The following is a 17,175-nucleotide window of genomic DNA, read 5'->3' as shown; positions in this document are numbered from 1 at the left end:
CTAAAGGGAGCTACTGAGCCGCTGGTCATAATATAACCCATCGCAATTAGTAGAAGACGAGGGATGAAGTATAAGAAAGAGAAATTTTAGTAACTCACCTTCTGCCAATACAAAACACGTCTCCGTATATAAACCACTATGGAACTGGTGGATGGCAGTTAAGGAGAATGAGAATTATTGTCGTGGACCTTAAGGTAGTCCTAGCACTATTCATCCTCAAAAAGAGAAAATAACTTCATAATCAAAATTTGGGGTATTTCATATAAGTGTCACCTATCTAACTGAACTCTAAGCTTTGCTAGGCCCAAGTAAGAGAAGTGCTGCAAGAAAGTGTAGTTCCTTCATGGACTCTAGAGAGGGCTGGAGCATCAGCAAAGGAGGAAGAAAAGGTCTCAAGATACCAAGCTCCAAATTCTGGAGAAAACAGCTTTAGTTAAAAAAGCACAGTGGTAATTCAATTTAATCATCTTTTTAAGTCAGAGGATATGGCTTTACTCAGGTCCAACTGAACAGTTCCTGTAGGATCTTCCAGAAAGAATTTTCCCTAGAAAAAAGCAAGTACTAGATTAAATATACGAGCAAACCCAAAGAATTCAAAACTGCACATGATCTGGTACAAGAAAGAAAAAGCTTGAGAAAAGCTCTAATCTTTTAAGCTTAGGGTGAATGGAGGTGACATTACTCTGATGAGAGACAGTCTGCATGAGAGGAGGTCTTCTTTGCAGAATCAGCATGATACCCACTAAGCTACTGATTTCACATATGTCCTGAAACTGTGGTGGAAGCACATTTGCTCTAGACTCACTCCTGCTCATATTCACACAAAGACTGGGAGTGAGTTTCATATAGACTCAGTAGACAGGGAACGCATTAGAGAGTTTACAATATGGGGAAATGGGGATGCAGAAGGTCCAAACTCTATACACAACACTGGCTTTATATACTTTGCTCCAGTCTTGAAGACTTATAACTTCAAGACTGGATACATCATGGAGAAGGCAGGGAGGAAGAGAATGCTCATATTTCCAGCCTGTGTTCACAATATCATCCAACCACAATGAAAGTCAGGCTTGCAATGCCACAGTATCTCTCTCCAAAGATAAACCACAGGGGTATGGAAAAAGTCTACATAAGGAAAACTCTAATGATATTCTTCTTTGCAACATAAAACAATTAGCTAGCAGACTCCTATTAGATTAGTGACATTTTGAAAACAATTTTTTTTCCTCATCTTAAGAGCTATAAAACCTGGAGGATAATTAGAGGTATGTAATATTTCACTAAAGTAAAAAAGAAATACTTGAATTATTCTTGCACACCAAGATACATGGACAGATGGCGTGTTCCTGATTCTGAACAGAAACAAAACAAACACCTGTGAAAGTCAGACTATTCTACAATACCAACCTCTCCATAAATAAATTATAAACCTAATTACAATTCAATGATATCATTGAACAGGTGTGTATATATAAATATGCAGAATATTTTAAAAATCTTGTTATTCACAAATCAATGTTCAATGCAGATTACACTTTACATTCAAAATACAAAAACACAAAAATATACAAACAATAACATAATACAATTTTCATCATACAAAATAATCAAACCAGCAGGACTGTATCATAAAAGTGAGAATCAAGAGGAATATACCTGAGTAAATAATCTATACTCTTGATTATAAAGCACAAGATTGAGTGTTTTCTATTGTAGGTCCCACGCAATGGAATATTCTCTCTTTGGAATTGTGTTTGAAAACTGATTATCGAGGCATTATGATATTCTTTATTTTAATTTTCCATTCTTTTCCAAATAGTTCCTAACATTTATTTATGTAAATATTAAACAGCATCAGCTCCAATATAGAATCTTGGGCCCTTCACTATTTGCCTTCCTCCATTAGGAAAACTGACCATTTATCCAACTCTATCTACTAACCAGTTACCAATGCACAATATGACATTGCATCCTGTCCCATGACTTGTAATTTCCTGATAAGTCTCTCATGAGGGACTTTGTCAAATGTATCTGGGTTTCAGAAGACATTATATTGACTAGCTATCCCTTATCTATGTATATATTTACACTTTCAAAAGCTAATAGATTAACAAGGCATGACTTGCCTTTCCTAAAACTGCACTGGCTCTTCCCCATTAAGCCATGTCTATCTATAGTCCCAGTGCTTTTGTTTTTAAGAATGGCTGCTATTTTGCATGATACCAATGTCAAGCTCACCAGTCTATAGTTTCCCGGAATACCCCAGACCCTTTTTAAAAATTAGCATGTCAGTGGCCACCCTCTAGTCTTCAAGCACACTAGTTGATTTTAAGGAAAGATTACAGATTACCAGTAACAGATCTGCAATTTCATATTTGAGCTCTTTTACAACTCTGGAGTAAATGCCACCTAGTCCTAGTGATTTATTTAGTAGCAGGAACCATCCTAAATTTCCTAGAGGCCCCTATACATAGTCTTCCTCTCCACTCAGAACCCAGCACTCCCTTCCTGTCTCCTCAGCCCATACCCAGCACACTCTGATCCTGCTCTCAGCATTCCCTTCCCTTTTTCTCCTCACAAGTCTAGCCCCAGCACACTGACCCAGCCCCAGCACATTCCGATCCCCTCTCCTTAGCCTGAACCCAGCACTCACTTCACCCTCACCAGCCCAGCCCTAACCCACTCTGATGCCCTTCCATAACCTGACTCCACCACACTAAGCCTCCCTTCCCAGTCTAAACCCAGCATACACTACCCCATCCTCCCCAAATGGATCTAAGCACACTCTGCCCCATCTGAACACAGTACTCCTTGTCCCTCTCCTCCACCTGACTTCAAAACACTGCAACCCTCCTTCCATTAGTTAAAATAAAATACACCAAAAAAAAAAAAAAAAAAAAAAAGTAAAACCTAAATAAATAAAACCAAAAAAGTACCCCTTTCCTTGCTCAGCAAACCCGCTTAAAGACCCAGACTATCCCAGACAACCCTGATCGCCCCCACAGCTCCATGGGATTTCCATGGACAAGAGCCATCCCCAGTCATTCCTGCATGCCACAAAGTTGCCCTGTCCTAGAGGAAAAGGAAGCGTGCACATGCTTCCTCCTCCAGCCAGCTGCTGTAATGGAGCAGTCAGATTTACCTGCAGCCAAGTTTCTCAGGGATCATTTCAGAGAATGGCAGCAGCCAACTGCATTCTTCTCCCAACCATGTTCCACTTTGGCTGAGAATGAAGCAGATATGTCTGCAAGCACACCCCTCCACTCCCAGCGAGAATATATCCAGCCAAGCCACAAGGGTGAGGACATCGGATGGGACCCAAACCAGAACTTTGATCTCAAAGTCAGATGAACTGAACCAATTCACTGTGAACCTGGAAGATGTAGTAGGCCAGATTGACAAACTAAAGAGTAGAAAATCACCTGGACCAGATGGTATGAACCCCAGGGTTCTAAAGGAACTCAAAATGAAATTTCAGATCTATTAGTTAAAATTTGTAACCTATAATTAAAATCATTTATTTATTTATTTATTTATTTAAAGACTTTTTATATACCGAAGATCATGTACTAGTACATATCACTTCGGTTTACAGATAACCAGCATTAGAATTACCATATACATAGTGTACATAGAACAGTAAACAATCAACAGTGCACAGTTAATAAAAAAAGGTATACATTAAACACGGAAATATTATGAATTAGGCATTGGAATTTTTACAGAAAGCAATTAATGAATGGGTATGCATTGAACATGACGTAATATACAAATGAAACATTAATGTTTATGGTGTATTATAGGTAGTCTGGTACTTTATAATTAGCATGGGAATTTAAGTGAAGGCTTTGGTGAAGAGCCAGGTTTTCAGATTCTTCTTGAATGTCCGCAGGCATGGTTCTAGGCGCAAGTCCGAAGGCAGATTGTTCCAGTGATAGGGACCAGCAATCGAGAAGGCACGTTTCTTCATTGAGGACTTAGCAGGGGGTATATAAAGGGTGCCTAAATACATTGTTCTAGTGGGTCTGGAGGTAGATTGAGATCGGAGAGGGCAGGTTAATTCGAGTGTGGTTTGTGAGTGGATGGTTTTGTGTATTATAGTTAGCACTTTGTATATAATTCTGAACTTAATGGGGAGCCAGTGAAGACTCTTAAGTATAGGAGTGATGTGTTCCGCTCTGCCGGTATTGGTAAGGATCCTGGCTGCAGAGTTCTGTAGCATTTGTAATGGTTTTGTCGTGATTGCTGGAAGGCCGATTAGAATGGAGTTGCAGTAGTCAATTTTTGCAAAAAGGATAGTTTGGAGGACTGTACGGAAGTCCTGGAAGTGGAGAAGAGGTTTCAAATTTTTTAATATATGTAATTTGTAAAAACATTCCTTTGTAGTATTATTGACGAACTTTTCTAAATTCAGCTGATTGTCTAAGGTTACTCCTAGGTCTCTTACATGTGGGGTCGAGTTCAGTTGAGTTGAAAGTGGGTTTTCATCCTGGGTGATGAGCATTAGTTCTGTTTTTGCAGTGTTAAGTACTAAATTAAGGCTGGTGAGGAGTGAGTTTATGGATTGTAAGCAGTTGTTCCAAAAATTGAATGGTTTTTCTAATGATTCTGAGATTGGTATCAATATTTGTACATCGTCAGCGTAAATGTAATACGTAACCTTTAAGTTAGTAAGGAGTTGGCAGAGGGGTAGAAGATAGATATTAAATAAAGTTGGAGATAACGAGGATCCTTGAGGGACTCCAAGAGTGGCTTTGACAGGGTGTGAATCTATATTATTTACTCTAACCTTGAATATTCTATTATCGAGAAAGGACTTGAACCAGTCTAAGGCTGTTCCTGATAAACCAATGTCTGATAGACGTTTGATGAAGATGGAGTGCTTCACCGTGTCAAAGGCTGCGGATATGTCAAGTAGAGCCAGCAAATAAGGGGTCTTTTTTTCAAGGCCTGTGTAGATTCTATCCGTCAGTGAAATAAGAAGGGATTCCGTGTTGAGGGATTTACGGAAACCATATTGTGCTGGAGCAAGAATCTTATTTTCCTCAAGGTATTCTGATAATTGTCTGTTCACTATTTTCTCCATGATTTTGGCTACAAATGGCAAGTTGGCAATGGGGCGAAAATTAGCCGGGTCTATTGGGTTCAAGTTGGGTTTCTTGAGAAGAGGCTTGAGGGTGGATAGTTTCAGTGTGTCCGGTACAGATCCTTGAGTTAGAGAACAGTTGATAATCCCTGCTAGAGGCTTGGAGATAATTTCAGGAATGGTGAGCACTAATTTAGAGGGAATAGAGTCAATAGGGTGGGTAGATGGTTTCATCTTTTTGAGCATGGATTCGATTTCGAGTGAGGTAGTGGGTTCGAAAGAATTTAATTGTGGATTCTGGTCTAGGCTAGGAGAGAAGAGTGAAGGTGTTCCTGTGTTCGAAGATGACAGTGGAGCTATTAGTTTAAGGATTTTATTTTCAAAGAATTGTGCAAGTTCTGTGCACCTCGAGAGTGCCTGGTCATCAGGGATGATTGGGGAGTTGGGTTTTGTGAGCTCGGTGACGTATGAGAACAGTGCTTTGGCATCATAGAGGAAATTGTGGATTTTGTTGGCATAATAGTCTCTTTTTGTACGGAGGATATTAATTCTGTAGTTGTGCATGAGGGTTTTATACTCAGTTAGGTTCTCCGTGGATGGTATCTTTCGCCATAAGTGTTCTTTACGTCTTAGTTCTAGTTTGATTTTTTTCAATTCCTGTGTGAACCAAGGTTTTTTTTCAAGGTGTGAAGGTCTAGCTCTTTTGTTTTTAAAGGGCAAATTTTTTCTGCAACCTTATTTGTGATATTGTGCCAGGAGGCAATAGCTTTGTCTATGTCTGTGAAATCCAGGTTGGCAAGTTCTGTTGAGAGATGGGATCTTAGTTCCTCTAAGGTGCAGGATTTTCTGTATTGAATCTTGGTTTTGGAGAAGGTAGGAGCTGGGTTTTCCTTGATAACAAGCTCAGCAGTGATCATCCGGTGGTCTGACCATGGAATATGGGTGCATTGAGGCAATGAGGGTTGAGTGATGCCTGAATTTATGAATATGAGGTCCAGTGTGTGGCCAGCCTTATGTGTTGGACTGTTAACGATTTGTGTGAAACCCAGAGCCTTGAGGGCTGAAAGCAGGGCTTCGCAGTTGTTGGAGAGTGGGATCATATCCATGTGGAGGTTGAAATCTCCCATTATGATGGCTGGGGTGTCGGATTTAATATATTTTGCAATATACTCTACTAGAGGTGAAGGGTCAGATTCCAGAAGACCAGGCGGGGTGTAAAGTAGGCAGATCTGAAGCTGTTTGGAGTTAAATAGGGCGCATTCAATTTTCGAGTTGAGTTTGGTGCTTTGTAAGGTTAATCTACACTCTTTTTTTGCAGCTAGCATAAGTCCGCCTCCTCTCTTTTTTGATCTAGGAATTGAGAAAAAATCATATAGCTGAGTGGGTAATTGGTTGATTAGTGTAATGTCTGTGGGTTTCAGCCAGGTTTCTGTGATGCCGCAAATATCTGGTTGAGAGTCAAGTAGATGGTCGTTGATGAGATGTGTTTTTTTTGTGATGGATTGGGCGTTGAAGAGGGTTAAAGAGAAGACAGAAAGACCCAGGAATTGAGTTATGTGTGAGGTCATGATGGGGATCAATCGATTGTGTTGGAGGATGGTGGGGTGGTTGATTCTTTTCCGGTGGCAGTAAAGATTTTTAATCGTGGGGATATTGAAGGAGAGCATAATTGATAGGGGATTGACAAGAGATACTTCAAACCTGTGAAGAATAGAATAGATACCGCAGTGAGGTTGCAAGTGATTCCGAAAATTCTTAGTGGCACTTAGTGGTGCACTAAGGGGCGCACAAAGGGGCCTGCCCCTTTGACGCGCTCCTTCGACGTGCGGCGCAGAAAACGATGCCCTGATTTTAAAGGGCTGTTGTGGGCGGTTTCATGGCCTCTGATAGGCAGTCGGCTGGTTGGTGGGCGGGGCTTCACGCCAGGAGGCGGCAGGCGGCTGCGGCGACATTGGGGGATTTTCCCCGTTCGTTGGGGGTCTCTTACCCCTTTCTTTGAGGGTCTCCTGACCCTGGAATGGCTCCGGTTTCAGGTGCTTGCCGCGGGAGAAGGACAGTGCCGAAAACGAGGCCCTGATTTTAAAGGGCTGTTGTGGGCGGTTTCGTGGCCTCTGATAGGCCGTTGGCTGGTTGGTGGGCGGGGCTTCACGCCAGGAGGCGGCAGGCAGCTGCGGCGACGTTGGGGGATTTTCCCCGTTCGTTGGGGGTCTCTTACCCCTTCCTTTGAGGGTCTCCTGACCCTGGAATGGCTCCGGTTTCAGGTGCTTGCCGCGGGAGAAGGACCGTGCCGAAAACGAGGCCCTGATTTTAAAGGGCTGTTGTGGGCGGTTTCGTGGCCTCTGATAGGCCGTCGGCTGGTTGGTGGGCGGGGCTTCACGCCAGGAGGCGGCAGGCGGCTGCGGTGACGTTGGGGGATTTTCCCCGTTCATTTCAGAGAATGGCAGCAGCCAACTGCATTCTTCTCCCAACCATGTTCCACTTTGGCTGAGAATGAAGCAGATATGTCTGCAAGCACACCCCTCCACTCCCAGCGAGAATATATCCAGCCAAGCCACAAGGGTGAGGACATCGGATGGGACCCAAGCCAGAACTTTGATCTCAAAGTCAGATGAACTGAACCAAATCACTGTGAACCTGGAAGATGTAGTAGGCCAGATTGACAAACTAAAGAGTAGAAAATCACCTGGACCAGATGGTATGAACCCCAGGGTTCTAAAGGAACTCAAAATGAAATTTCAGATCTATTAGTTAAAATTTGTAACCTATAATTAAAATCATCCATTGTACCTAAAGACTGGAGAGTGGCCAATGTACCCCAATATTTAAAAAGGGCTCCAGGGGCAATCTGGGAAACTATAGACCAGTGAGCCTGATTTCAGTGCTGAGAAAGATAGTGGAAACTATTCTAAAGATCAAAATCACAGATCATATAGAAAGACATGGTTCAATGGAACACAATGGATTTACCCAAGGGAAGTCTTGCCTCACAAATCTGCTTCATTTCTTTGAAAAGGTTAATAAACATGTGGATAAAGGTGAGCCAGTAGACATAGTCATTTGGATTTTCAGATGGCCTTTGACAAAGTCCCTCTTGAGAGGCTTCTAAGAAAACTAAAAAGTCATGGGATAGGAAGCAGTGTCCTTTCGTGTATTACAAATGGTTTAAAAGACAGGAAACAGAGAATAGGATTAAATGGTCAATTTTCTCAGTGGAAAAGTGTAAACAGTGGAGTGCCTCAAGGATCTGTACTTGGACTGGGGCTTTTCAATATATTTATAAATGATCTGGAAAGGAATACAACGAGTGAGGTAATCAAATTTGCAGATGATACAAAATTATTCAGAGTAGTTAAATCACAAGAGGATTGTGATAAATTGCAGGAAGACCTTGCAAGACTGGAAGATTGAGCATCCAAATGGCAGATGAAATTTAATGTGGACAAGTGCAAGGTGAAACATATAGGGAAAAATAATCCATGCTGTAGTTATAAGATGTTAGGTTCCATATTAGGAGCTACCACCCAGGTAGTCAGTGGATAATATATTGAAATAGTCAGCTCAGTGTGCTGCGGCAGTCAAAAAAGCAAAACAAAAATGTTAGGAATTATTAGGATGGGAATGGTAAATAAAACGGAAAATGTCATAATGCCTCCTTATCGCTCCATGGTGAGTCCGCACTTTGAGTACTGTGTACAAATCTGGTCGACACATCTCAAAAAAGATATAGTTGTGATGGAGAAGGTACTGAGAAGGGCGACCAAAATGATAAAGGAGATGGAACAGCTCTCCTATAAGGAAAGGCTAAAGAGGTTAGGGCTGTTCAGCTTGGAGAAGAGACGGCTAAGGGGGGATATGATAGAGGTCTTTAAAATCATGAGAGATCTAGAATGGGTAAATGTCAATCTGTTATTTACTCTTTCGGATAATAGAAGGACTTGGGGGCACTCCATGAAGTTAGCAAGTAGCACATTTAAAACTAATCAGAGAAAATTCTTTTTCACTCAACGCACAATTAAGCTCTGGAATTTGTTGCCAGAGGATGTGGTTAGTGTAGTTAGTGTAGCTGGGTTTAAAAAAAGGTTTGGATAAGTTCTTGGAGAAGTCCATTAACTGTTATTAATCAAGTTGACTTGGAGAACAGCCACTGCTATTACTGGCATTAGTGGCATTGGATTTTGGTACTTGCCAGGTACTTGTAGCCTGGAATGGCCACTGTTGGAATCATTTTGCTGAACTCTATGGACCCTTAGTTTGACCCAGTATGGCAATTTCTTATATTCTTAAGATTCTAGAACTTTCAAAAATGCCCTACTGATCATCTGCAGCTGTAGTTATCACCCTGCCCCCTAGGCAGAGTCCCTCAGTCCACGATATAGCTCATACACGGACAAACCAACTCCCAGGGGAGGCGGTGGGTTTCGTGAGGACCAACATCCTGCTGCGCTCGGAGAACACCTGTTACAGGTAAGCAACTCTGCTTTCTCCAAGGACAAGCAGGATGGTAGTTCACACACATGGGTGATTTCCAAGCTTTAGGCTGTCTGAGCAGGACAAAATGGGAAACTGCAGTGTGCTGAAATCACCACCTCTCAACCTACGAAGGGGTCTATACAGGAAGAGAGTTAGGTTCTACAAAGAGAAAACCCATATATAATAGTGAGATACAAAACCCCAATGCATAGCAGAAGCACGCAAGGCAGGGGAATGATGCTAATGCCAGCAAGAAATGTACTCCACATCACAGAAAACATTACAAGCAGGGTTTTGTCTAAGTAAACCCAGACGACAGTAGGTCTAGATCCTCCTGGATAAAGGAAAAAGTCTAGAGATGTAAACAAGAGAACTCTTAGATAAAGACCGCATATAGTTTCCTCTGATGTTACAAGACAACCGAAAAACCAACTGGGGCTTGAGAACTCCCCAGAAAGAAACTGCGGTCCACTGGCATCTGAAGGACAGAATGCATCTGCAGAAGTATGTCCCATGTTTGGCTGATAGGCCAAAAGGACAGAAAACCCAAGCAACGCTTGGAAGAATTTTCAGCAAGAACGGCAGGGTCTGTGACAGACCCTACACATGCCAAAGTACTAGACATAACTGACCACACAGGACAGCATCAAGAGTTTCCTGGGATGAAAGGCAATCTCTGAATGGGATTGCTAGCCCAAACCTCCTAGCAGGGAGATGTGTTAGGCCTGAAGTTCACCCACATTGCACCTTGACCAGGGCAGGGCTAGCCATCCTGTCTACAGGATGGTTCAGGTGAGCAGGAAGACACTTTGGACCACCCAGTGAAGTGAGAAAAGCTAAAGGCAATACTGACCAGAACTTGGCATAAAAATAGGGAAAAAGTGGTGGATCATTCCCTGCAGGTATACACTAAGATATACCACAAATAGCCTAGTTTTTCTTCCCTTCCCCTTGACATTCCAACTGGAAGTTGAAAGGAGCGAAGAACACAAGGAGGCAGACCGCTGGACTGCAGGGATAAGAATAAGTCACTAGGTTGTATCTCTCAACCCCAAGCAAATTACTCACCGCCAATTCCAACAGGGAGTTACCCAGAGATAGAGCTCTCAGCCTGCTTGGAAGGGAAGAAATCCAGAAACACTCCACCAAGAGACAGGAAGCCGGAGTGCCACAAGTGCAAACGTCTGTAGAACAGGATTTCTTCACCGGCCTAGAAACCCTAAGGATACCAGTGTGATATCAGAACAGACTGCCCACTAACCTGACTTAGGTATTAATACCTCAACCATGATTACATATACTTCCCCCAAAGAAGCATGCAGTCCTGTAAATGGAACAACCGCTGCATGAACCAGGACTCTCCTGTCCACAGATAATGTTATCCCTTTATTTATTTAGAGACTTTTATATACCGGTATTAGTAGAGACATCATACCGGTTCACATTTGAACAGCAGGTTTAAAAGTACATATTAACAGGGAGAAAGAACTGGGAGGGGGATAACACAAGAGCAGCGTAGAAATGTAGCTTAACAACAAGCGAACATAGAGCTCCTTAATATAAGGAATATAGGATAGTCCATATGGGAGATAGTATAGCATCGTAGGAGGGAGGGTGAGGGCTAATCCGGATAGGTTTGTTTAAATAACCATGTTTTTAACTTCTTTTTAAATTTGATGGTGCATGGTTCAAGGCGTAAGTTTGGAGGGAGGGAGTTCCAGAGTGAAGGGCCAGCAATTGAGAGGGCACGGTCGCGTGTGGAGGAGAGGTGGGCTGTTTTAAGGGAGGGTACTAGTAGAGTGCCTTTGTTGGCAGTTCTGGTGGGCCGGGTAGACTGATGAGTCTTAAAAGGAATGTCTAGCCAGTTGGAATTGTGAGCATGAATAGATTTATGTACAATGGTCAGGGTTTTGTAGTGAATTCGGGAGGGGATAGGGAGCCAGTGTAAGTCTTTAAGAATAGGGGTGATGTGTTCAGATTTACGGGTATTTGAGATGATTCTAGCAGTCGCATTTTGTAACATTTGTAGGGGCTTTATTGTGGAGTAGGGGAGCCCTAGGAAGAGTGAGTTACAGTAGTCCAATTTAGAGGAGATAGTGGCTTGGATCACTGTGCGGAAGTCTTGGGTGTATAGTAGTGGTTTAAATTTTTTTAGGACAATGAGTTTGAAGAAACCTTCTTTAAGTATGGAGCTGACGTATTTCTTCATGCTGAGTTGTTGATCAAGGAGAACTCCAAGGTCCCTTACGAAGGGTTGGGCTGTGGTGATATTGAGATTGGGGTCATTAGACAGGGGGGGTGGGGGGAATAAGTAGAAGTTCAGTTTTGTTGGTGTTGAGTGCGAGGTGGAGGTTGGTGAGTAGAGCGTTGATGGCCACGATTGGGGAAGTATAAAAAATTGTATAAGTATAAAAAAATTGTAATTGAGGGAAGTGTAAAAGTAATTGGGGAAGTATAGCTTTCAAGCTACCCACAACCAAAGAGTAACAGCTCCGTGTGTGTCCTGCATCCCACAACTCCCTCTGCCATAGATATGGAAAGAGGTTGAAAGGCATACTTGCCAATTAGATTGACTAGAACCCTCCTCACTGTGGTAGGTTCCCACAGGCAAAATGGTCCTCCACGAAAAACACACATTGAGCTTTCACCACATCCTCTGGCAATGAATTCTACAGCTTAATGACAAATTGCTACTTACCTGATAATTTCCTTTTCTTTAGGACAGTCAGATATATCCACTTCTACCAGCAGATGGAGACGGAGCAACATCATCTTGCCAGTATTTTCTTCAAAAGCAACTGTGAACAGACTAGCGAAAAACTTGATTAAAAACAGATAACCATTGCAATACTCAGCCAACAGGCAACAGTACACTCAGACAAGAATGTAATAACACTAGTCTAGGGACTGGCGTAAAATCAGTAATCCCTGTAATACATAGGCACACAGGAGGATCATTATGCAATCATTTGGCAGCCAAGGGAAGGAAGTTGGATTCATCTGACTGTCCTAAAGAAAAGGAAATTATCAGCTAAGTAGTAATTTCTCATTTCTTAACATTCAGTCAGATGAACTCAGAACAAGTGGGATGTACCGAAGCTACTCCCGAATAGGGCGGGAGGCTGCTCGCAGTCCAGTCAAAAATCACACGTGCAAAGGACACATCCTCCCAGGCCTGAACATCCAGATAATACTTGGAAAAGGTGTGTAAGGAGGACCATGTCACAGCTCGGCAAATGTCAACGGGAAACAATCTAATTTCTGCCCATGACACTGCATGAACCCTAGTGGAATGAGCCCTAACCAGACTAGGTAATGGATTCCCAGAATCCAGGTATGCAGCCAAGACTACCTCCTTAATCTGGAGAGCTATTGCAGCCCACGAGGCTGGCTCTCCCTGTCTAGTACCACCGTGAAGGACAAACAGGCGATCCGACCTCTGCAAAGGCTCTATTTTCCAGATACCTGACAATATGCCTCTTGACTTCCAAGGGTCGCAACAGACGAAACTCCTCTACATCTCCCTCTCTGTTCAGAGACAGCAGGGAGATGGACTGATTCAAGTGAAACTCAATGACCACCTTTGGTAAAATGGAACAGTATGCACCTGTATCGCTCCTTGAGTCACTTGGAGAAATAGTTCCCAGCAAGATGAGGCCTGCAGTTTGGAAACACTACGCACAGAACAAATTGCCACAAAGAACACCATTTTCAAGGTCAGCAACCACAAAGAGAGAGTACTTACAGTCTAAACGTAAGGCCTGCCAAAAAATCCAAAAACAAATTAAGGCTCCATAGAGCACCGGAAATCACAAAAGGAGGACGAAGATGTTTCACTCCTTTCAGAAAAAGACGGCCATATCAGGATGAGTGGACAAGGATCCACCATTTGCCTGACCCTTGAAACAAGAAGAGCCGCTACTTGAACCTTCAAGGAATTGAGAGCCAAGCCTTTATTCAAGACATCCTGCAAAATTCCAAAATGAGCGGCATCCTGACCAAGGAAAGGAAGAGTACCTAGATCCTCACACCAGAGCATAAGAACATGCCATACTGGGTCACACCAAGGGTCCATCAAGCCCAGCATCCTGTTTCCAACAGTGGCCAATCCAGGCTACAAGTACCTGGCAAGTACCCAAACACTAAGCAGATCCCATCCTACTGATGCCAGTAAAAGCAGTGGCTATTCTCTAAGTCAACTTGACTAATAGCAGTTAATGGATTTCACCTCTAAGAACTTATCCAAACCTTTTTTAAACCCAGCTACACTAACATCATTCTCTAGCAACAAATTCCAGAGCTTGATTGTTCATTGAGTGAAAAAGAATTTTCTCCGATTAGTTTTAAATGCTCTACTTGGTAACTTCATAGAGTGCCTCCTAGTCCTTCTAGTATCTAAAAAAGTAAAACAACAGATTCACATTTAGACCTCTCATGATTTTAAAGACCTCTATCATATCCCCCCTCAGACTTCTTTTCTCCAAGCTGAACAGCCCTAACCTCTTTAGCTTTCCTCTTAGAAGAGCTGTTCCATCCCCTTTATCACTTTGGTTGCGCTTCTCTGTACTTTCTCCATCGCAACTATATCTTTTTCAAGATGCGGCAACCAGAATTGTACACAGTACTCAAGGTGCGGTCTCACCATGGAGTGAATCAGAGGCATTATGACATTTTCCGTTTTATTCACCATTCCCTTACTAATATTTCCTAACATTCCGTTAGGAAATGCTGCAGCACACTGAGCAGACAATTTCAATGTATTATCCACTATGATGCCTAGATCTTTTCCTGGGTGGTAGCTCCTAATATGGAGCCTAACATAATGTAATTACAGCATGGATTATTTTTCCCGATATGCATCACCTTGCACTTGTCCACATTAAATTTCATATGCCATTTGGATGCGGGCCTCAAATACTCTCCAAACCCACATGTAGGTCAAGGAAGTGGAGAACTTTCTAGCTCTTACTTAGCAAGGTGGAAATCACTGCCCTAGCATATCTATGTTTCAGCAAGCGAGCCCTTTCAAGGGCCATACTGTTGGATCTTCGGGAAAAACAGGTCCCTGTTGCAACAGGTTTCTGTGCGCTGAAAGCTGAACAGTCAAATCCACCAGAAGCCTCCACAGATCTGTATACTACAGTCTCCTGGGCCAATCTGGAGTGACCAACAGCACCATATCCCTCTGTGGTGTTTGATCCTTCGAATCAGTCTGCCCAACATAGGCCATGGAGGAAAGGCCTACAGCAACTTGCCATCTGGCCACTCCTGCTCTAGGGCATCAATCTCCATTGACTTCTTCCTGCGGCTACAGAAACCCAGAACTTTCACAATATGCAAAGTCACCAAAAGGTCTAAGAACGAGAGATTCCAGCGATTCCAAAGCAGCTAGAACGTCTCTGACAACGCCCACTCTCCTGGGTCCAGACTCTCCTTTTTGAGAAAGTCTGTTCTTAATTTGTCTTTGCTCGCAATGTGCGATGCTGAGAACATTTGGAGATGCACCTCTGCCCATTCCATAAGTTGATCTATTTCCTGTGACACTTGGCTCTTGATACCTCCTTGCCAATTGATGTAAACCTCAGTCGTTGCAGTGTCAAACATTATTCGGACCAATCGAATCTGCAGCTTGTCGCCGAACTGCAAACATGCCAATCGGAATGCCCTGGCTTCCAACCGATTGATATTCCAGAGAGACTCTGCTGTCAGCTCCTAACAGTAAGCTCCCCAACCAAGGAGACTCACATTCATTAACAGTACTAGCCAGACCAGTGGGATTAAGGAAACTCATGTAGATGATCCACCTGCAGCCAGCACTGCAGTTGGTAGGAGACCTTCATTGGCAGGTGGTGCCAAATCGAATAGTTTCAATACTGCCGCACCTTGAGGCATAGCAAAGTGGCCGAGAAATTCAGTATTATGTTTATTTATTTATTTATTTCACTTCCAGGGAGCAGTGGCGGGAAACCGGCGGCAGCGGTAAAAAATTCGGCGGTAGCAACGGAGAAAATGTGTGCTCAAATTGCAGCAGCTAACTGACCTGAGATCCGGAGCAAACGGGTCCTGACTGCCCCGGGGTGAGTGAGCTGGGCTCCCCGGTATCACTCCAGACTAAGGACTGTGCTGTAAGGCAGGGTTCTCAACCCCTAACAGCGGAGCCTCGATACCAGGGAGGATGGTCCCCTCAGGACCTGCCTACTCCCTGGGAGGCTAAGGGAAAGCTCTTGCTGACTGACAAGAACCTCTTTTTTTTTTTTTTTTAAAGAAATACAAACACTACACTACCAAACTAAACACCAAATTCCCTCTTTTTTTTTTTTTAAACACTAGCTACAGACTGTAGGATTTTTGCAACTCCACCATCTGCTGGAGACAGAGAAATACTGACAGACTGTAGATGGCACCTCAGGATATAGGGTAGAGTCGGTCAAAACTTCTCTGTCTCCATCTGCTGGTGGGGAGGCAAATCCCAGGAGTCTGGACTGATCCGGGTACGTACAAGGAAAGGGCAATTTGGTGAGGTTAGCCTCAGAGGTCGACTCAGCTGACCAACTTCTCAACCATAACTTAAGCCTGGCCGCTACTATAGAAGCCACTCCTCTGGCTAAAGTACGGCCCAAGTCACATCCCGCAACTGCCAAGGTGGCAGCGGCTGGTTCCATTATTGCTCTGGAGTTTACCCCAGAGTCATCAACTTCCTGGGAGAGAAGCAAAGAAGAGTGAGCCACCAGGGAACAACAAGGAGCGATCTGCAAGGTCATTGCCACTGCTTCAAATGCATGCTTAAGGATAGACTCAATCTATCTATCTATCTATCATGAGCATCCTTAAAGGCCGCTCCTCCTTCCACAGGAATAGTGGTCCACTTGGAGACTGCACACACAAGTGCATCTACCTACGGAAAACGTAAATGCTCTCTTATCACTGGATCCAGAGGGTACAGGCTTTCCAGAGCCCATCCCCCTTTAAAATTAGCCTCTGGGGTGTCCCACTCAAGATCAATCAATTCTTGAATGGCCACCATCATGGGGAAAAAACAAGAGGCTTTACATAAGGAAACCAAGATGGGATTTCTTTTTGGCTCAGACCCAGAATCTGTCCCAAGCATTTCCAAGGTCTGGGAGAGCAAAGCTGGTAGTTCATCTCTATGAAAAAACCATAGCATAGTTCTATATGGTTCTAATCCTGGAGGAATTTCAACATCCTCAAGAGATTCAGGATCGCACCATCATCCGTGCCATCTGGATCTCTATCCGGATGTCCCGCTGCCGTTCTAGGAGTACTCCGTGCTTAACAGAAGGTCCAGGTAAAATTCCTACCTGCATCTCAGCTCTGGGAGCATTGGACAGGGTTGAAGCTTGCATCTGAAGAAAGATTGCAACTCCTGGAAAAATTCTTCCCATGAAAAAGTAGAAGTATCCAAACCAGGAGGCACCTGAGGCGTACTGACTGAGCTACAGTCTCCTGCTGAGAAACCAGTTAGGGAAGGTCCAAATTCAGGCGCTCCACCTGAGTCTTCTTTACCCAGACCTACATCTGTGGCTGGAAAGAACCAGGTTTAGTGAAATGAGAGGAAGATAAATCTCCCTGAGCCTCCAAATGGTGCTGGCACAAGTTAG

General features: G+C 43.4%; 1 protein-coding gene across 5 annotated transcripts in view; it reads right to left on the bottom strand.

Annotated features, from left to right (window-relative positions):
• POLE2 (DNA polymerase epsilon 2, accessory subunit) overlaps positions 1–17,175 on the bottom strand; it is a 194,828-nt gene that overhangs the window by 124,026 nt on the left and 53,627 nt on the right. For all 5 annotated transcript variants that reach the window (XM_029598380.1, XM_029598379.1, XM_029598377.1 and 2 more), the window contains 2 exons: positions 488–544; positions 99–147 (listed from right to left, as the gene is read on the bottom strand). In XM_029598380.1, the coding sequence (XP_029454240.1) occupies positions 99–147; positions 488–544 (106 nt within the window). The remainder of the gene's footprint in view (positions 1–98; positions 148–487; positions 545–17,175) is intronic.

This window comes from Rhinatrema bivittatum, chromosome 4 (genome assembly GCF_901001135.1).
Source record: "Rhinatrema bivittatum chromosome 4, aRhiBiv1.1, whole genome shotgun sequence".
Classification (NCBI taxonomy): Eukaryota; Metazoa; Chordata; class Amphibia; order Gymnophiona; family Rhinatrematidae; genus Rhinatrema; species Rhinatrema bivittatum.
Note: the sequence above shows the minus strand (reverse complement) of the source record. Positions and strands in the feature narration are given on the sequence as shown.